This window comes from Patiria miniata, unplaced genomic scaffold (assembly GCF_015706575.1).
Source record: "Patiria miniata isolate m_02_andy unplaced genomic scaffold, ASM1570657v1 HiC_scaffold_22, whole genome shotgun sequence".
NCBI lineage: Eukaryota > Metazoa > Echinodermata > Asteroidea > Valvatida > Asterinidae > Patiria > Patiria miniata.
In genome coordinates, this window is record NW_024037061.1 from 15104355 (window position 1) to 15127111 (window position 22757).

The 22757-nt window shown below is 41.1% G+C and overlaps 1 protein-coding gene across 1 annotated transcript in view; it reads right to left on the reverse strand.

The window, feature by feature from the left end:
- Positions 1-1202: 1202 nt before the first annotated feature.
- LOC119730511 (SH2B adapter protein 1-like) overlaps positions 1203-22757 on the reverse strand; it is a 36142-nt gene continuing 14587 nt past the window's right edge. The window contains exons 2-7 of the mRNA XM_038203477.1: positions 21503-21604; positions 19380-19483; positions 11524-11627; positions 8349-8579; positions 4071-4294; positions 1203-2279 (exon numbers count right to left, since the gene is read on the reverse strand). Coding sequence (XP_038059405.1) covers positions 1878-2279; positions 4071-4294; positions 8349-8579; positions 11524-11627; positions 19380-19483; positions 21503-21604 — 1167 coding nt within the window. The 3' untranslated portion in view covers positions 1203-1877. The remainder of the gene's footprint in view (positions 2280-4070; positions 4295-8348; positions 8580-11523; positions 11628-19379; positions 19484-21502; positions 21605-22757) is intronic.

The window sequence follows — 22757 nt, forward strand, 5'->3', positions numbered from 1 at the left end:
TTGCAGTTTGGGTCCTGTTTGCGCTTTGAGGTTTCTTACGTCGATATGGAAAGTAGGCTTTACACTGGCAGAAGATCATGGTGTGAACAATTCCTCAGTTTAGTCTGTCACAGGTGGCTATACTGACTATATTAAGTCAGGAAAATGAACCATAATAATCCATGACTAAATATTTTGCGATCAAAATCTGAACAATACCATGGGACAGGAAATGAAGCTGTGAATCTATAAGGAAATAAAACTGTGTAATGTCTTAATACTGTTTATCCAAGCCACATGGTTTTTTTTTAAACTAAACATTTCCCCAAACCATTAAAGGTACGTGTACATTGGATCATTTCCTTTTTGTGCATTTTTATCCTCATTTGAACAACAAAGTTGCTCAAAAATAAGGGTGCATAGCAACTAACCTGTTGAACTTTCAGCTCAACTATAAATCTTGAGAAAACAGAGAAAAACGTATGCAAAACTTTTTCTACATGTACTCGCAACTGCATTCTGTTGCAAATGCACATTGAAAAAATAAGTAATATTCTGAAACCACCTTCAACGTTTCAGAATAACACCATTTCAGGCAAAGTAATTTCACTGGGTATTTGATACCAGTCCTGCCATCACATTTAGCAAGGTTTTTGTGGGCAATTCCACGGTTACTCACGTTACATTTTTGATGTACTTTTGAGTTTCCTTGGGCTGTAATTACCTTACTGAAAAGGTTTAATAACTGTTATCCCCATGGTAGATAGAGTAGACCTAGACCTACCTAAGCACCAAAGATGACATCCAGAAAAATGTGTCATAAACAAGACGCACAAAATCGTTTACTCACGTTACAAAAATGTAACGTGAGTAACCGTGGAATTGCCCTTGTCAATAAATCAGCAGGTACTGTTACTGCTAACTGCAAATGATCCGAAGTCCTTATCTGAACAATAGCTATCACAATGCTTTCATGCACCATTGAGAGGGGCCTTCGTAATATCATTGCCTACAAATGAACAGGGAAAAAGTGCAACAAGGTTATTCAGGATTGACAGACTAGTCATGAGGAAGTCATGTCACTTTGTGAAGAGAAGACAATTAAAGAGAGTTATTTGCTTCCAAAGCTGTGAGTACACGAGAAATAACTTTGACACTTTTCAAGAAATGTAGATAACCTGTATGTCTGACTCGATGGAATTCACGTGTCTTGCTTTTTAGAAACAAACTATTGTGTTACAAAAGCTATTCTGGTAAGTAGCGCATGAGCAGATGTTAAACTACACAAGCAGCAGGCACTGACAACACGTGTATGTGGTCACCAATGCATGGAACGGTGCAATGTACGGGCAACTCATATTGGCTTCAATCTTGACCTCGACACTTTCGACATTATTCCTAACACCAGTCCTGCCATGTAGGATATCATTACAGAGTTGCGGTCAAGTGCTCGTAGGTTTTCACAAGTTTATCACAAGTCATTCTCAAGATGCTCAGTCTCAAGTCATATGGTGTGACTATGCTACAATAGGGATGTAGTCCAGTCAAATTTAGTCCAATCACAAGTCCAGTCACAAGTTAATCACAAGTCCATCCAGAGTGGATGAACAATAACAAAAGGAATGCTTTGCCAAAACTCATGTGAGTAGCTTATGAGTTGAATTGGGACTGGAGGACTTGTGATGGACTTGCAGGGACTTGTGATGCACATCCCTGTGCTCTTAAGACACTGTAATGGTTCATCCTCAGTTACTTGCAACCTTTCTTTTGACTTGAGCTGTGATTTCACTTGAGATGACTTCTGATGGATTTTGAAGTCCGACTCAGTTTTTGCTTTGGTCAAGGTCAATCAGGCCAATCAGGCAAAGTTTCTAAGTAATCAATCCATGTGCTAAATATCAAACGAATGAATACTGGTTTTTGACGGCCCGGGTTGACGAGCCCCTTCCCTGGCCGTCGAGAGGGGAGGGCGACTGACCGCCCGAATTCATGGACAGGGAAAACTGGCTGCCGGAGCCGAGGAACTCGTTGGATGAGACCATGAGGGAATTGGAGTTGCCCAGCCCCCGGCCGTTGCCGCCCGCCTCGGGGGTCTGGGGCGTGAGAGGGGTGCTAGGGGTGCTGACCGACTGGGCGTTGGGCACGTACTCGGTCAGAGTCACGTCCGGCTGGCTGGCCCCGTCCCGGCTGTCCAAGGGGATGGGGTTGGAGCGGAAGTAGTCCAGCATGTCGATGATGCTCTCGAACCACATGTGGGTGACCTGGCACCGGCCGCTGCCGTCAAGAGTCAGTCGAAGATGCTGTGGAAGGAGAAAAAAAGGAATAAGGAGAGAAATGGATGAGTAAGACTTTCAAGAAAGAAAAAGCAACAGGAGTGAATTATAACAGTTTTTTTAACTCAGTACTGGGTGATGAAGTAAGTTCCATTGCAAATTTGTACACATAAACTATCATGACAGTATTTCTTGATCAAACTTGCTAAATGATTAAATGATATTGGATGTTACTTTGAATTCCTGTATAATGATGAACCCTATTTTAAATTTGAAATGCTTATATAGCGCTTTCCATTATTTCCCCATTCATCAACCCACGATAACGGTTAATTCTCAAATAGGGTTTACTGGAACGTGTTTGTTTACCGAAAATGTTCAAGATTCTAAGATTTGTGCAATGCATGATTGGTTTCAGTAAACTACTGTAAGTTTTCCTAGTACTTCATAGAAGCAACTGCACTGATCTGCAAGCCAGCTGCCACTTTCGCGTAATTAAACGATTCTTTCCAACGTGCCGCTTTCACTGCCACGCATTATTAAATGCATTTTTTTCCCCTAATTAAGTCAACCACGAACTGTGAAAGACCGTGTGTCTATGCCATATGTGGCAGCCGATGCATGGAAGCGCACACATTCAGTTGCTGTTTTTCTCAGAAGACAGAGAATTAAAGTTGGGGAAAACGTACATGACATTAACCCTCTGGTGACCAGATTTTTTCTCAGTACAGGATACAGGAATTCCCAGGAATTCTGTGGATTTTTTTGTACCTGGAAAATGTTTCTAGAACACAGATAAAACTTAGTATCTTTTGGTTTTTTTTTGTTTTTTTTAATTCTCTACACGTAAACTATCGGTATTAAAACTGTTCTCTTGATGTGTTGTTTGAATAAAAAGAAAGTTAAAAATCGCCTGCCATTCTCTGATGTATTGGTAGTTTTTTTTTACTTTTATTATCCGAGATTGCTACGGACAAAGTTCAAATTAGTATGGGGGTCAGCGAAGTTATGCAGTCGATTCCATCACAAGTTCAGCAAAAGTCTAGCCTGCATGAACAAAGGAATGCCTAGGTCACAATTCATGTGAACAGCTCGTGACTTAACTTGAGACTGATGTACACTGCAGTACACTGCAGCCTTAAGGTGCCCTCAGGTAGATTCACGATTTGCTTACGCCGCGACGGAACCGTCAGCATCAAGCAGAAAATATATGCTCAGGTCAGAAACCTGAGCGAAATTGTGTGATTCTCGTGGAACAAGTGGCATCTCGGCGCAAAATAATCGCAAAACACACATGTCACCCACAACACGATGACGATTCTACGGTATAGACAGTCATGTGAAAGCTTATTGATTACAATCAAATGACATTCCACGGCCACGCCAGCAGTTCAGTCAGCCGTTTTTGCCACACGCTGATTGGCTACATGACTGCGATTGACTTCCGCCTGTTGGGAACACGTCGCAGAAATGTTTCTAGTTTTGCGACTGTTGATTTTATCGAGTGCAAACTGTTGCCAATCGTCTTAATATCGTCGCAGTTACACTCAGGTTACACTCAGGTTCTCGACGATCATAGCTCAGGCAAAGCTAGATCCTGAAAAGTCAGTCGCAGCCTGATCTGTCTCATCACAAGGTCTACCTGAGGGCACCTTTATGAACCCCACGGCCCGAAGAAGGAAGATGAAGGCGAAGGTGTAAAAAAAAAAGCTCGCTTTCAGCCTCAGCTTCAATTCTAATTTGAAATTCATCTATTGGAGCAGCGTTCAGTCCACATAATGCTCAAGCTGTTCAAGATCTCTGTATGTGATATCTCACCTTTGGCCTGCCGTGGAAGTTGAACGTCAGCACGCACTCCCCACGCCGTGTCTCACTCTGTCTGACCAGGAACATGCCGTGGCTTGCGTTACCCCCCTGCAGGACCAGCTTGGCCGCATCCACCCTGGACAGGGTACCGTGGAACCATAGATGCTCATTGAGAGGGTGGTCGGTTACCGGGGCCGGCTCTTCTGAGTCAAGGTTGATGTTTTGATTTGATCCATCTAGATTAAAAGAAAATTTGAGAAAAAAATGCATTTACTCTTTTTAAAATTATTATTTGGCCATTCAGTTTACTTTTCATGATTGGATGGTTTGATGCAGTTGACATACTCCAGGCAACACTGGTTTGAACCGGTTAAAACCACTTCCTTCTGAATAATATCTCACTGTGCATGTACATACTGTATATATAGGGTCTTTCCGTATTTAATGGAGTACAATTGACAGCAAATTTGAGGTTTGAGAGTGGGACATGGAAGGTAAAACAAAGCGAGATATTTTGTTCAGTTTTTCCCTGTTCATTCGTGAGGCCTTACTGATCATACCCACAAAAAAGAAAAAAGGACTGTCTGTGTTCTTCAGAAATTACAGGGCTCATTGTAAATAACGACATAACATGGACCAAATTTTCACTATTAATTGAGAGGACATTAATTATCATGTGCATGAATTTACCCAAATTTCATCTCATTTATATTCATAATCCCATTTTGGATTGTTAACAGCCAAAATAAACACAATTTTCTTGGTCTTTAAGACGTTTATATGTAACGGACGTAACTTTGACAGAAATAGTGTGACAAAGTTATGGTATGTCCATGTTACGTACGTAATATTCTTCACACAATACCCTGTGACATCTTAAATATGCATTGGGTTTTTACAGGTAACAATGCTGTATGTAGGGATAAGAATGAAAAGGCACAATGTTTGGGTAAACATATTTATTGTAATTATAACGTTCTATCAATATTAACAAACTTTCCGTCCATGTTACTACATGTATGTAACATTCCGAGCATGTGTAAAATCTAACTGTAAAGTTTTAAATTCTTGGTGAGCACAATCCTCAACAATGGGGTGAAAATGTATAATACAAGGAAAAAAGAGGACAAACAACTTGATATTATTATCCTGCTTCATTTCCCAATTCCATGTCACACTTCTGTACCCCTTTAGTGTGGAAAATGAACCACGTTCAGCAGTCACTTCTGAATGGTACGCGGTCACAGTGAGGTGCCTCCCTTTTATGCCTTTCAGCTACACGTAAAAAAAACACAGGAGGGTGTCATGGGTTGGTCTTACATGATCCAATTTTCTCACAAATATAGTGTACATGTACATTGTGGACTAGAGTTATATGAACAAATTTGCGTGACTGTTCGGTATAGGCTCTGTATAATTTACAAGTACTGCTGCGTAACTGGAAGGGCTTGTGAACTAGAAACAATACAATCTTGACTTAAGTTCTAAGGATGCATGGTTATGATCGAGACTTTTTGGAAAATGCTAAAAAAAAAAATTTTAGAAACTGTTTTTCAGAGAAAAAAAAGAGAGTCATTATTTTAAACATCCTTGACGAAATACTATTTTTCCCAACAATTTCAGGAAATACAGGAAAGTTTTGAAATTTTCAGGAAAACTTTCAATTAAGTTGGGAAAACAGGGAACTCTAAACGTTCTTCTTTATAGCAGAATCGCACTAGAGCTCAAAAATATGCATTATTTCAATGTCATTTTTATTTACTCTTTAGGAGGGTCGGGGCCGGAGGTGGGTTGGGGAATGAGGGGGTGGGTCACTGTGGGTGGGTTAGACAGAGAATTGGGGAGCCTGAAAATGCCCATTACGGACTTGCGATTCAGAAAAACAAAACGATTATCCCCACCAAAGGCCCTGTTACTAGCAAAGCACCTGTGATTCCTGCATAAAAACCTCACACATCTGTCACCTCAACTTTGACACCCTAAACCCCGAGATCATGAACACGACAGTCCTGTCTGGTTGACTTTGACTCTGTATACAGCTGACAAAAACAGCAGTGCGAGTACTGCACCAGGCAGGATGTGAATAATACATGGTATGAATGACCCAGCAGTCTCTCTAGAAAACTGAATCTGCAAACTTTTCTTTTGTACTTGTTTGCACAGGGACTACCCCCAAAATGCAGCCATGCACATCAAACTGAGGCAACAACACCTTTAATGAGCGAGGGTGGAATCAGAAATGAAGGGGAATGAAAGGAAAGGGCTTAAGGGCACATGTGATGAATGTATGAAAACCTTGTGTTATGACTAAGCTTGTACATGTACATTTTGTACAGTACTGTGAAGTTCGTACACATGTACACGCAATGTAACACATTGTATATACAATTTACAAAGTGTAATATACAATGTATAAAAATATTTCATTTTCTTGTTACATGTATGTCTCATACATACATGTACTTTTAACAAGTTATTTCTGTTCAGTTAGATTCCTCCTAATCAGTGGTGGATCTAGCACTTACGGAAGGGGGGGGGGTGCCTAAAATGGAGGCGAAACCCGAACATCCAACCAGGCATTTTCTCATGTGGGTGAACATTTCTGTGTTTGAAACGATTAAATAACCAGTTGATAGCAGAAGCAACAGGGAAAAAGGACAAGACATACATGTATACCTCCTAAAAAAAAACACTGTGAAATATGGATCCGCTGCTAATTGATATGTACCCTTATTGAAGTGTATGCAAGATACTTTCAATTTGATTCCCAACTGAAGTGTATTTCCACTTTCATTTTTCCCCAAAACAAAATTTCAAAGATAATTTCAAATACATTTGTACTTTTAAACTTCGATATTATTGTATAAAACATGCTGCTGTTCATAAAAATGCATATTTATGACGCCAAAGGAATATTGACTTTGAAACTGCATGCGCATCAAACATGGGCAGCGGCAAGTATACCAGCCAAATTTCACAACAGCTACAAGGACTGTGTGGACTCAGACATGGACTGTCCAGAGTCCCCTCGACTTTTCTTCCAAAATGGAAGAACACTTTTATGGTTGCCACAACCCAATTGAAAAACAAGACCATGTGCTCCTGTACATGTGTGGCACTACTCAAGTTCCAGACAAGTAGCAACTCCATGACAATATTTTTTTTTTTTTCTCCACAGAACACTTGTGGGATTTCTTGCCTTGACCTTCTAATCCCTGCACCACAGTCTTTTATGTGTCCAGCAGAGTTTGTCATTCACAAACTTGGCAACCTTGAACAGCAGTGCGCCTACAAGTCCAAGGTCGTCTGACTTTCTGGGTTACCACATGTGTGCATGCAGCCGGTGAACATTGGGCATATGTGTGTATACTGAGTAGACATGTTTTTCCTGCGTCTTTCTGTAGTGCTTGTATATTCACATGATTTTTTGTTTGATTGCCATACATGTACACAATGTACATGAGAAATTTGCACTGGTGTTTGCTTTCAAGTACGAACCGGCATATAGACCGTGTTACATTTTTATTTACAATTTGAAAATTGTGGTTACGTGTTGCCAATTTTTAGCTAACTGTTCTCCTCTTGTTTTATTAATTATTTTATTTCTGGTACTGAAACCAAGCATTCCTCAAAAGCACTCTAGGCACTGTAGCTTGCAAGCCTGAAGAAAAAAAACATGCAGAGAGAAGACAATGAGACATCACAGTTTTAGAGGTGGGAGGAAAACCTCAGAAGAATATTCTGGGGGAAACACCCACGGAATCAGGAAGGGACTGAAAACTCAATCCACATGTGAACCGGGGGCAGGCATCAAACCCGGGCCATGAAGGTGGAAGGCGAGGAAAGAAGCCATTGTGCCAACTTAACTACCTTCCTCCTCTGCACTGCCTGTGTATCTCTTAAAATGTGATGGATTAATAGTGATGACATAAACCGTTTAGTGGGCAAAACAACATGCCTGTCAGTTGCCGGTTGCCGGTTGCCAGTTGGTATAGAAGTCATGGGGCACATGGTATTTACATGTAGGACTATTACTTTTCCTTGCAAAATTCTTCCCTGCATGGTCTCTTTTGGATACATTTTGTTTAGCCATTGACACAGGGTTGGCACTTTCATACATGCGCATGACCCCTGTGCGCAAAATGTGCAAGTGACTGAAATACCCACAATCCTTTGTGACATTTTTATTTCCTTCACAACTTGTGGTGACGGGAGTCATTGCCTTGGGTAGCGTGGGGGTAACGAGACAAGCAAAGTTTGCATCACTTCTTTGAGTCCAAAAATACTCACCCAGGATTCTGGACTGAGCATCATGCAGCGGGGGCAAGTCGGGGCTCAGGGGTGTGTCGGAGCCGCCGCTGGGCAACCGATCCGGACTGTTAGTGTTGCCATGGCGGCGACGTGGCGGGATCCGGGGCGGTGGGGATGCAGGTGGGCTTGGATCCCGACTGGAGAAGCCCTCCCCAGAGTTCTCGGGTGTAAGTGGGCTGCGGGAGTTGCTGGGGCTGTTGGCTGTCCAATCTGTTGGGAAGAAAATTTCATACAGTGCAAAAATATTGGCTTTTTTATTAGGTACATGTACGCAGAAAAAGTGGTCTGTCATGAGCCAATATGGCCCATCAGGCCGGGATTTACCGGTATCTCCGGCTTCAGTGGCATGAAACGACTGAGAAGATTTCTACTCCTCCTGGATGGGATGCCAGTCCATCGCAGGTTACTCCCCACCTAATGCCGGTACCCATTTATACTCTTGGTTGGAGAGAGGCAAGTGGCTTGCCCAATATACCGGCACGGCCAGCAGCTTCTGAACCTTTGACCCTCTGATCGTGAGTCAGGAATCCTATAACACTAGGCTACACTTCCCCACATTATAAACATGTACCAGTACATGTAGTTCCCGTATCTTCACAGGCCAGGGAATACGGAAGTATTAATGTGGCCCTGCAGTCACTGTGTGGACCTGTGAACAATAAACGATGTCCACACAATGCAGGAGTTTAGACCTTACATGTATGTGGACTTGCAGTTAGCCACATAATGTTTTACAATTCCTGAAAAACAATTTTGGGAATTATTTTGGGGTAAGTGTCAACGTCAAAAAAAAATAAAGTAGAACATTCACGGAAATATCGGTTTCAAGGAAAACCAGTATGGGTGATCTGATACACCGTACCCTCTGGAGACGTATGTACAATAGGGAACAAAAGATTGTATACGTCTCCACAGGGCAATTTCTATGGATGAATACATGTATGTCTCCACAAGGTTTTCACGAAATAGATATACGGATTTTATGCAAAAACTAGGAATTTCCAAGCTATGTTGATCTGTCGCAAATGGAAGTTTTAGAAAAGGGATATTAAGTTCAAATTTCAGCCAAGGAAATTAATTCTGGTTAAAATAAGAGCATTTTTAAACTACACTTTCAAACTCGAAAACTATACAACACGAGAACAAAAGAATGTCTCAACAAGGATACAAATTCCAGTAAGGAAGTTCACATGTGTTTAGGTATAGGCCATACATGTACCGGTATTTATACTTGTTTAAATGTATCAATGCAAACACTTGGAATTGTGGTCATACTTGCATTTTCTGTCCACCGAAGTATTAAATGTAAATTATTTACTGTAAATTTCCTGGATTTTTGTTCCAGTTACACTCCCAACTCTCATACAATGCAATAACACACTGAGAGAAAAGTAATAAGCAAAACAAAACACTGTACCAGTTGGATATCATCAGCATTGCTTTTTTATACCACCGGCCTCCATGTACTGACAGTGAATGTTGGAGGATTTTGAGGGATTGAGGCAGTGGTCACCTATCTAATGAAAATAAGAGAAATAGGAGGATTCTGGAAGATTGAGGCACACTTCCAAATAAAAATGGTGCCGGTCGATGGCGACATGTTGGCTTGCACTCTGATATTTTTCCTTCTTTGTATTGTTGTTCTTAACAGTAACGTGTTGGCAATGTTTCAGTATAATAGGGAAGAACTCCTAAATACATGTATGTTATTATTACAAGTACTAATTTTTGTGGCCATTGTTTTCATTGTATGGTACTTTAATTGAGTCGTTTCTATGCGAGTCCAACATAACAAATTTCTGTGATTTTTTTAAAGCCAGAGTCCATCATTTGCAGCTATCCAAAAAGTAACTGGCGCAACTATTGTTAAAAAAACATACTTGGCTGAAAGATAGTAACCTGGGGACTAAACTCCCTAAGAAATTATTCTTTCTGGCAAGCTGTCGTTTTGAAGAAATCAACAAAAGAAGGCCTTTCCAACGGTGCTTCTTAAGAAGAAATTCAAATTAGTAGTTCGTTTTGTTATTCGGCAAAGTGCGCGTAAGCATTGGCACAACGCACACACGCGATTAAAGCTGAGCTGAAACTTCACCAGCTTAGTTGTTCAGCAACATTCTTTAGATCTTGAGCACTTTATGCTTGATATTATCAGCACTGCTATAATTAGTCGGATCAGTGCACGACATCGCGTAGCTGCAATCGGCTCAGTGAGAAAGTGTCTCTGACGCTAAATTCAGGCCAAATTCAAAACATGATTCAGCAACTATTGATTTGAAATCGAGATCCTAGAATGTTTTTTTTTTTTTTTAAATATACAGCTAAAGCTGAGCTGAAACTTCACCAGCTTAGTTGTTCAGCACCCTTCTTTAGATCTTGAGCACTTTAATTGCTTCAAACGAACAAAATGCACAAATTACAAATGATGGACTATACCTTTAATCATTGGCTGAAGAAGTCAATCTTAATCTTCACCTTAATCTTCAATTTTTATGGGGAGGTACATGTAGCTTGTGGAAGGATTAAGGATCTACTAAAAAAGGGCAGGTTATTAAAAAATAACCCTCCTCAATCCTATAAAATCCTTCTGGTGGTTTTCAAGGATTTGGGAGGATTGAGGCTGAATGCATGGCAAAAGAAGGGTCGGTTGATTTTGGCGGATGCACTGTGTCGAGTTTGTAGGCAGCTGTACCCTGCATTGTTTATGTTCAGCCATGCATAAAAAGAGCTAGCCCTGGCATTATGCTCGATATTATCCGCACTACTTCTGAATGTCATCGGCACTGCCTCAACCCATTATACAGTGATTGTTGGAGGATTGTGAAGGATTGAGGCAATGGTCACCCCTCCGCTGAACAAATTCAAGAAATAACGGATGATTTTGGAGGATTGAGGCTGAATCCAATTTTTACACGGTGGCAACAGGAGGATTTTGCAGGATTGAGGATGGTCCCTGGCCAAAGGGGCGGGGGGGGGGGGGGGGGGGGGGATTAATGAACTAAGCAAAATAAGGCCTTGACATACAGTTACATGTATGTAAGATGCATGCCCCATGCTAACCATGAGATTTATGTGCATTGCTTTTTCTCATGCAGCAAAAATATTGAGATAACTTTGAAAAATAGAAGTCCCTGGAGAGGTTGTTTAGTTGACTTACCAGGGATTTGAACGGTGAGGTTCGGTCTCGCCCTCAAGAAACTGAAGGAGGACGAGGAGTTGTCGGGCTCTGGGGAATGATCAGGCACGCTGGGTAATGGTCTCCTGTCATAAAAGAAATAATGTACACAAAAACAGAAAAAGAAAAACGCATTAGGTCAATTTACATTCACTGACAATAGAACTTTGCGTGAAGAGGGATATTGTCAACATGAACAAGTGCAAGTTAAAGGGGCAATGCTGCCTGGCTGAAAGGAAATTAACATAATGTCTTAACGTTCCCGAGAAAAAAACCCTGTTTTTTATGGACACAGCGGAGTGATTCCCTGTGTGCAGGGGACGTATTAGTGAACCCTAAATCCTAAATTGCTACTCGTGAGTTCCTGCTCCTACTCACGCCAGGACGAGTACTCCAGTAGATGAAAAACTATGAGTATAACGAGTAGCATAAACTACGTGCAAGTAATCGAGTTACTCGCCCAGTGGTAATATAGTTTAGTCACAAAAGTAATTCTGAAGTAGGAACAAAGAAAATTACAGGTTCCAACCCCGATCCAGTTAATTTTGTTTCCACCTTTAAAATTATTATTTAAAATGCACCCAGTGCAGTTTCCCTTTATGGTTTGTTTGAAAAGTAATCACAAACAGTTTTGTGGGTTAACAGTTTTGCCTACGGTACTTGTACGCAAGTCATAATCTGTAGTCTCTCCTTGATGTTGGAAGTTGATATTATAGACTTGATATTATCAATGCCTGGAAACTAATTCTAGAAAAAATATTGTGTTGGGACAGTTACGGTACTTGCACATGTACACGTGGCATAATCTGCCTTTCAGAAGAGGTTTAAAACAATACCCTACTGACCCCAATGGGTCCTGGAACATAGGATACAATGAGGAAGTAAAAAAATGCAAAATGTTATACACACATTTGCAGCACAGATAAATATCGTTGTTGAATTTAAGCTGTTTCACTACCTGAGTGTAAAAACGAAACCATGTATGTATGTGCTTGGAGCAGGAAAGCTGCCCTACCAATTGCTGGAGCTTAACCCTCCTACTGTTTGAACAGTCACAGACAATCAAAAATTCCATCCACTTCCCCTGCTATGCCTTTTACACAGGCTAGTCACCAACAGTCAAATCACATTTAGAATTAGAGCAAGCACTGTGACTAGTCAAATTCAGTCAACGGACAATAGCAGGCAACTGGTAGATACAATCAAAGCATAGCTGTATCAAGTTACATAAACTGTCACAGACAGTCAAAAATTCCATCCACTTCCCCTGCTATGCCTTTTACACATGCTAGTCACCAACAGTCAGATCATATGTCAAGCAAGCACTCTGACTAGTCAAATTCAGAGCCAACAGACAAAGGCAGGCAAGTGGTAGACACAACTGGCTTATCAATCACCTACAGTCACCGTGAGCATAGCTGTATCAAGTTACTTAAACAGTCATAGCCAGTCAATCATACTATGGATGTAGGTCTCCCACTTGACTGATTATGACTGAAAAGACAACTTTGCACAGAGTGTAAGTTTGCATAGGAGGGTTAATCTGTGCCCAATATACTGATATTTGATTAGTATTCATATCAGACGTCCAAGTAGTAAAAAATAAATCAGTGTATTGCATGCATTGTACTTTCGAAAAAGTACATGTACCTGGATGACTATCCAATTAGCAAGAATAACCAACTACTAAATCATATGAAAAATGCACAGCACTAACAACTGCATGTATGTATGTATACATGTATAGCCTGAAGGCACTGGAGTCTGCATCATATGTCTTTGGGTCTCAGTCCAAATCTTACCTCTGCCACGGAGGTTATGTTTTCATTGGATTTGATTAGTTTGTTGGCTGGATACTTTGTCTGTTAACAAGATAACCTACCGGTAAAAAGACGGATTTGCATGAAAACAATTTTAGGGGTGGTCCTTGGTACAAGTACATATCACTTAGATTTTGGAAGTGATCCGGATCTGGGTCTGGATCCAGGATTTTTTGAGATGATTCTTCACCATTTATGCGAGTATTTCTTTTGGGTGTACTGACAGTATGGCGGGAAATTGTTTAGCCTTGGCAGAGGTTTGCGCTCTCTGAGTGCTTTCTAGCTTCTTCCATTTTTCACCAGTAGGCCAGCAAGTCTAGCATGTTTGGGGAAAAGATTTGGAGGGACTCAAGCCCTTGACGGACCAACCTCTTCCCCAGAGTTTCAAGCAGTACGCGCCCACCACTACCTGCTCTCTCACCCTGGTATTGGATCATTTGCATGTGCAAGATTTTTGAACACGTATGCAAATGAGGAATAGTCTGGTGCCTGCCTATGCGTTACATTAGCGTTTGTTTTTGTATGCGGTGTCTGGGGTAAAAACAGAACCAATTCGCGCAGTGAGTTACGAAAACACGATTGTTTTCAAAGTTAAAATGTTACAATCTTATCCCGCCAATTATGCAGTATCACATTTCATATTAATATGAGCAAATTGCAAAGGAAAGGAGTATTTTGAGAAGGCGTGGACGTTTTTAATTACAATGATTGCGAAAACACGTGCTGCACGTTGAAAATAACAAAACCAAGTACACGGTATAAATCCATTACTAGCCGATTGCAGCATCAAATCAGGATACAGGAAGAAAGTTTGCTATCCAGGGCTTACTATTGGAAACGTGGTTGGAAATGAAGTAAGCACTGGAGACGAGGTTGTTGACGGACCAGTTCTTAAAGTACACGCCACTGAAAACAAGAGGCAAAAGAACTCTTCAGTGCCACCAGTTGCTTGAAAAAGGAGAGTTTCAAGCCAAAGCCTCCCCCTTCCAAATATCTTTTAGTTTGCTGAATTTGAAAGGGGAAATGTTTGGAGACGAGGCTGATTTTTGGAAAGGAAAAATCCAACAATTTTCAACAAGCCAAGCAGCATACATGTACATGTATGTATACGTGGCATCATTCAATTACATTGCCATGAACTTTTTGACTCACTATTTAATAATATTCAAGTTTGAGTCACTAGACGGCTATAAAATTGGTGGGGCTTACTTTGCGCTTGAAGTGCGCGAACCAGTACACACTGTTGTGTCCCGTCCACACGGTTCTCACAAGTTAAGAAACGGAAATATTTACGTACACTTTTATTGTAAGTCCTAGTGAAATTCTTTGAAAGGAACTTCATGTACCGTACATGTACATGTACATGTACATCAAAAGTCTTGCCCACCCGGGGTTCTTGGCAAGCATTCAGACTGAGTTAAGCCATTTCCGCTTCTTGAAGTACATGTACGTTACTAGAATACATGTGCAATGTGCATGCATGGAATGATGGGAGGTATTCGCCGTCATGGCCGTGATGTCACGGAGAGGTCACAAGCTTGTTAAAGTAGCAATTCGTTGGCACTTTTTTGGTTACATAGTGTGCCGGCTGCCACATAAGTGGCATGGTACTGGTTTGCACGCGAAGTACGCATGACTTACATGTACTGAATGTGCCAAAGCTTACCGGTATTAGCCATGCAGCGTCTTCGTGTAAGCATCAGGCGCCGTTGGCGCCCGCATATATTTTCAAATTCAACTTGCCATGGTCTCCCAGACTAATCCCTGTCCCAATAAGTTTGGATCATTTGAAATGCATACTGTACGTAGTAGATGGACATAGAACCAGTCTATGTCTCCCCCAACTCTCCTTTTCTAGCCGTTGAAAGAGTACATGTACATGAACTTGTGCACGGAGCCCATAGTGCCAAACAGTACCCCCTAATGAGCTGCACTTTCTAACCCTGGCAAAACATCGCCAGGCACAACATGACGATGCTTTTCCTTCATGGCGAAAAATACTAAAGTGTAAGACCTATGATTTACATATTAATGTATGGAACATACGTGCATGTACGGTACATGTACAGGTATAGCCTATTCTTCAGAATTCATTGTCCATATAGTGCACACACCTCATTGAATTCAAAGCCCTGGGACTAAAGCGGGAAAGTCTCGATTCGGCGACCTGTTTTTCAGAAGCAAGAACTCCCCTGGAAATTTGACTGTGTGCTTTCTACAGACACGGTAGTGACTCATGATACACACGCATACATGCGTTGTCTCTACGAATAAACGAAGGCTGCAACTGCACAACAGGCCTTTTGGCAATTCAATGAATTCTTTTTGACAACCGTGATCCCAACTCTCTCCCTGGACTTTTTTGTTTTTTAGAGTGATGTTAATTTTAGAATGATGTGAATTTGTACAGGCATGCACTGCGTGTTTTGCGACAGATGACTCTAACCTCAAAATGCCTCTAAATCTATTTTCCAGAGAGGGCGAAACCTTATGTGGACCTGGCTTAGTCCACATAACACTCACACAACCTGCGTTATGTGGACCTGTTATGTTGTCAGGTCCACATAAAGATGGTAAGGTCGGTACACATGTCATCAGCTGTACATTTTGGATTCTTTTGCCCAGGTAGAGCCTCTCAACCCTGTCCTGACCTGGGCCCAATTTCACGGCGCTGCTTAACAGTTAGCAGAAAAGGTGTGTTTAACATAGCAGAAAAATGTGCTAAAAGCACTATTTCACGGCGTGGACGTGCTAACGGTCGCGCGTGCATGGAGATTTCTATTGTTACGTCACTAAGTTAAGCAAATTTTTCCTCGGAAGTAAGCGTGCCTTTTGCTGTGCTTATGCTTACAGTCTCCATGAAATAGACGGAGGCTCTGTTAGCATAAAATCGTGTGATTAGCAGCGCCGTGAAATTGGGCCCTGGGTTGGATTTTGAGTGCTGAACCCATAAAGAAGCCTTGATGATTCCCTGCTTCATTCAATTTAATAGGGATTCCCAAAATCTCCATGTTGGGCAGGGATCCAACATGGAGAATTTGGATAGCCTTTAGATGAGCGTACAGGCTCATCTCCACAAGGTCAAGTCTATAATTTACATTTAGAGTGTCTTCTTTCTCTCTACACATATCCCCATGGAGGTACCCTATAACCACAATGTTTTTACCCTGACACATGTACACTACAAGTGTGTATACAGCCTGTCTAAAAAAAAATGGTACAATCAAAAACGATTTTTTTTTTTTCAATATTAAATCTCAACATAAGTAAGTCGTTATGAGCATCACATTAAAGAAAAAAGACCAGGCTTTCCAATACTTTTCGTTTCATCTCATTTGTTTTTGTCAATCCAGAGATAACTCCAGTTTACTGCGGAACACAAAAATCGAGTTTGTTTCTTTTGCCAAGTTGCAATCTTTTGTGAGCTTCAAGACAGCATGGCGCAGTACTCGAAACAACTCTGCCCACGCATAAAAGTGGCACAAAATCGATTTTGCGCGATCTGACAAACTTTCGAATAGCTACAAACAATTCGCTGGTAACCAGCTAATGTAAGGTGTGCATTCAAAGTACCAACAAAGGTTATTCGTCAGTTGTCGGATTGCGCGCGCATGCACGCGCGATCCGACAAACTGATGAATAGCTTACAAACAGTGTGAAGAACAACCGGCTATTGAAGATTAATGTAATTTGACAAACTGACGAATACGTTTACGATCGAATAAAATCATATCGCACAACTTCTCTGATTAAATAAGTGACCTGATGGATACTTAGGTTCCTATTTTATTCCGAATATATACTAAAAGGGTTTTTATCGAAATATTAAGGGTAAAATACGGCGCCCAGAAAAAACGCGAATTACTTGAAATCGGCATGTCAGCTCTGCGACGATATTTATACATGTAGCAAAAATGCATGTACATGTATGTACGACCAAGATTTGTTGGCATTTCACAATACTACAGGGAAAACCTGCAGTGTAAAGTTACCTGCATGCAGTTTGATGGACGGGAGCGTCTGGTTATTTGTTGGAATAACTAAGCGCTATCATTTTTTTCATGGATCAAGTGACCTCTCCCTCCCCCTCACCCTCATTCTACCCCGCCCCCTTCCCCTTCCTGTCCACTACCATCTCCCAGGGGTGTCGATTTACAAAACAGCTGAATTGATTTTGCAAGTGCAAATTGGAACTGCACTTCAGAGCACTCCAATGGTGAAGGGGGGAGGGAAGGGGAACGCAGGGCAGGAATTGTCATGAATATTCTCTGAGATGGGTCAATAACTTTGCTGGGCACTGCATGGCCGCCCAACGCTGCCTGTAAGTGGGGGCCAAGGGACTTGTGTGGCACTCGGCCGCTTTTGAAAAGCGAAGGTGAGGGAGGCGGGCTGGTGATTTGGCGCACCACTGTCGGAGATTCTTCAGCCCCAGTTATATTCGGAGTGCTGTTCATGTTTATTCTATTACTGTACAGTTTGACAAGTGGACGGAGAACTGAAGGATATTATCATTTACATGTACAGTTAGAATCCAGATTGAACACAAATTATTGACAAACATCTGTACTCTGAGTCAAGATACATATTGTACTAAAGTTTTCTATGTGACATACTGGTACATGTATGTTATTGTTATGAAGGTACATGTAAATCTAATTAGCACTGCATCACAATAAAAAAAGCCAATCTCCAATTAAAGAAACAAACATCGATTGTACCAACAAGAAAATTTGTTAAAGCTATAATCCATCATTTGCAACTATCCAAAAAGTAACTGACGTAATTATTGTTGACAAACATACTTGGTTGAAAGATAGTAAGGGGACTAAACTCCCTGTGAAATTATTCTCTCTGGCAAGCTGTCATTTTGAAGAAATCAATGAAAGAAGGCCTTTCCAATGGTGCGTCTTAAGATGCACCGTTGGAACTTTCCGTTAGTAGTTCGTTTTATTTTGGGCTAAATTGTCCTTCCCTTAAAGGTCATCATGTTTCATGATACTACAATTGTTTGCAGCTACCCAAAAAGTAACTGACGAAAGGATTGTTGAAAAGCTTACTTGGTTAACAGTAATGGCAAAAATATCCCCGTGAAATTAGTCCTTCTGCCATGCTGTCATTTTGAATAAACACTAAAAGAGGGCCTTTACCAAAAGATGTGTTAAGTGACGCATTTTTGGAAATTTCCACAAGTGTAGTTTGTTTGTAATTCAGCAAACGGTGAATGGGTGTGTGCAAGCATTAACACGACGCACACAAGCATGCGGTTGAAATGATTTCTCAGTTCAGTGTGTGACATCGCATAGCTACAATCGGCTGAATGAGAATGTGTCCTGAACGCTGATTTCGGGCGCAATTCAAAATATGACTCGGGAACTTTTGAATTGAAACCGAGATCCTAGAATATTGTTTTCTCGGAATGTACAGCATTCACAGAGCCAAAACTTCACATCAGGTACCGGTAAGTTGTTAAGCACCTGTCTTTAGCTTTTGAGCACTTTTGTTACTTCAAACAAACAAAAATTCACAAATGTCAAATAATCTACCCTATCTTTCATGTCTTTAGGCATCTCCTGAATTGAAATTGTGTCAAGTATGTTTGAGTAGAACTATTATTGGAATCAAACAAACAATATTAAATTTAAAATAGCTCCACCTCCTTTGCATATAAACATTATGGGAAGGGATCAATGACCTCCCACTTCTTCTTCACCTGACCCCACCCCCATAAAGAGACTGTAGCCAGGGCCCAACTTCACGGCGCTGCTAAGCACAAAAATTGCTTAGCACAAAAAAGTCTGGTTTATAAAAGCAGGCTACCAGCCAAAACTCCATGTGATTTTCATGCTAAGCAAACAACAGCTGAATACTGATCACGAGCAATATACATTACGTAGAGTTTTGGCTGGTAACCTGCTTTTATAAGCCAGACTATTTTTGCGCTAAGCAAATTTTTGTGCTAAGCAGCGCCGTGAAATTGGGCCCAGATCTGTTGTTCTTCAAGCTATGCAGACGACTCACCTTGGCAAATTAGGCATATTCATACAGGCCGTGATGTTAGTCAGCCAGGAGCGCATATCCTGCATACTCTGCGCTTCTAAGACATACTCAAGGTTGTTCTCTGCCTGAAAAAAAATTCAACGAAAAATTTAAAACAAACCCATCAATAATTAATGCCCACTTAGCAACACAAACACTACTGAGCACAGCTGCTCTTTTTACATTTTGTATAAACTGCATCTCGTTGCAACACATTTGCAGACAGGCCTAAATTTGGCGGTGTACTTGTACGTGTACATGTACATACATGTACATGTACATACCAAGTTTCGAGTGCAAACTGTTTTAGGGTTTGATTTGGTTGAATTGTTTTTTGTTCAGAGGTATCAAGAGTTTTCATTAGTTTTAACCCTCCGTGTGTTTGATCAGTCACAGACAGTCAAAATGTCAATCCTGTTCCCCTTCCATGCCGTTTACACAGGCTAGTCACCAACAGTCAGATCATATTTCTTGATAGGCACTGTGACAGTCAAATTCCATCAACAGACAAAAGCAGGCAACAGCTGCTTATCAATCTCCTACAGTCAAAGCATAGCTATAATTATCAGGTTTCAAACTATCACAGCCAGTCAATCCTGCTTTACGAAGGCAGGGACTTTCATAAAATTAAAAAAACCAGTCACTTGATTTATTTTGACTGCTGGGCTGGCCTTGTTGAAATTGCCAGCCAGAGAGGGAGGGTTTTAAAATGATAAAATATTAATGCATTTGAACTCTGTTGTTGGTACACATACACTTAGCATATGGGGTTTATGGGGAACCACTATTGTTCGACCCTTGTTCCTATCTTTTGTTCTCCTTTGTCTCCTTAGAAATCTCAAAACCCATAGCATTACGGTTATGGGGTACTTCAATTTCTACAGATAGACTTGCGGGGTACCATTGTCCCTATTGTTGCCCTTTGTTCCCGGTACCCCATAAGTGCCAATATGTAAGCGCACACACGTACATGTACAGTATGTCTGCCAGCTATCACTTGAGGACCTTCAAAGACAGAGCTGACAAACCGTCCCCCTCCCCCTCTCCTCCCAAGATGACCCCATATTTGACCTGGGAGATCTCCTTCAGAAAGTCCCCATCAGGAATTTCCCAGGCCAAACACCCTGAGAAAGTCTCCACTCCCTAGGAATTAATCAAATTACTTGACAAACAATCCAGACCACTCATGTACTTGCACTATCTGTTTAATATTAATCCAAGATCACTTTGTTTAAAGATGCATGCCCCGTGCTACTTCGAGTTTGACCCCGAAAATTAGACTTGTTTTTCAAATGCTCTTTTCCTTATAATATAAAAGTGATTCACTTTTGAATGAGACACTGAACGAAAAGCCACTTATGTTTATTAACTGAATTATTGCTTTACAATCTTCGAACTATTTGTGGCGCGACAAAAATTCAGCACTCGCAGGGCGGGTTCCTTTGTGCGCAAAATGAAAGCCCTTTTTCAGAGGGTTGCAGATGTCCAAAAGAAGGGGAAAAAAGTAGGGTTTTTTGTTAAAACAAACCATGCAAATTTGTTTGCCTCTCCTAAATTTCTGCGGAGAAAAACATTTTTCTGAAGAGCACGGAGCAGCACATCTTTAAGACATGTTCTCCATACCTTCATTTTGAGGTAGCCAAATCCATAGTGATTTTTCCAAGTGGAAACAAATAATGACAAGATGATAAAACCAATATCCCTTTAACAAAAATGGAGGTTTTGACAGGCCCACAGACACATGCACTGTGTTTACCCTCGATCGTGGACATCCTATTGTCCCTCTTTTGTTTGTACTCTTAACTTTTTAGGAAGACTCCCATAGGTTTTGTACACGACCCCAATCGCGAACGTATGCTGGGAATCGTGGATGATATTGTTCTTTTTTGTTCTCTGGTATTTTTCATCTACGGTTTGAAAAGATGAGCACGTACAAGTGAACACAGCTTGAGGAGACAGCGCTTACATTACTGGCAAATGCATCCCTCATCTAAGTAAACTGCTTTCCAGAGATGTACAGTATGATACAACGAAAATGGTGTACACTTGTACACCAAGACCAATGTACACGTGTCCCATACTGTGTTTATTCAAGTAATTCTCACCTTCAGCACAAAAGTGTTTTCTTTTTCAGGGAGTTCCAGTGCAGTCGTCTCTCTGGCCTCTTCTATTAGGAAGCAGAAGATGCCGTTCCTTGGTTTGTTGGACTGCAGATGAGATAAAATAAGAAATGTACAAAATCAGTTCAAAATGCTGGCATATATCATCAAGTTTTGGCACATTCAAAATCCATAAAATTACTGGTAGTTTGATCAGTCAAAACTTTCTTCCACTTCCACTGCCATGCATTTGCATCAGACCAGTACAAAAAAACAGTCAGATCACATTCGTGTAAACACTATGACTAGTCAAATTCCATCAACAGACAAAAGTTGTAGGTAAAGCTGACGCATATGTACAGGTACAAAATATCAATCACCTCCAGTCAAAGCATGGCTATATCATATCAACAAGGGAATTCTTAACTGTTCAAAACAGTCACTTGGTTGATTTTGACTGATGTGATAGCGTACATAATTATGCACATGTAGCTGAATTTGCCAGCCAGAGAGGGAGAATTAATTACAAATGTAAACAATTTTTTTAAAAATCATGTTCACTCATTCAGAAAATGCAGTTTACAGCGTTCATGGATATAGAAGCTAACAAAGGCACAGCTACAGACACACAAAGTCAATGATGGGGACACAGACGACAAGAAATGAGAATCATCCAGAAATTGGTAAAATATCAACTATTATGGGATCTAGAGGGTTCTGCCTCCTGACGGAAGATTATTCAGCAGTACACGTACCAATCTCTTATCTCATCAAGTTCAGAACGATGTTCCCTTCGAATTCCCCTGCCTTCCCTCAGGCACGTTACAAGATACGGGCACTTTTGGACAAACAAGTTGTTATTGCATGGGGAGATCTAAAAGTGGCGAGCAGACAGCGTGCTTGTACCCTAGCGACCATCTGAACTAGTCAGTGCCTCTTCGCTCCCCCGCCCCCTCCCCCCCCCCCCCCAATCCCCAAAATGCTTTCTCACAGGAGCTGTTCATCAGTCTGCGGGGAAGGGGAAATCAGGTGAATGTACTGGACATGACGATGTAATCATCCAGTGAACGGGGAACAAGGAGAATAAAACCCCTCAAATCTTCGCTGTAATCAACGTCTGAGTGACAAACATGGAAAACGAAATCCCCCAATTTCAACCAGCAGATGTGAACTGCACATGCCAGCATACGGTACATTTCTGCATCTTAAATGAGTGCATAAACATTCCTAGGATTGCCACTTGAAATCGTTGAAGGGCAAA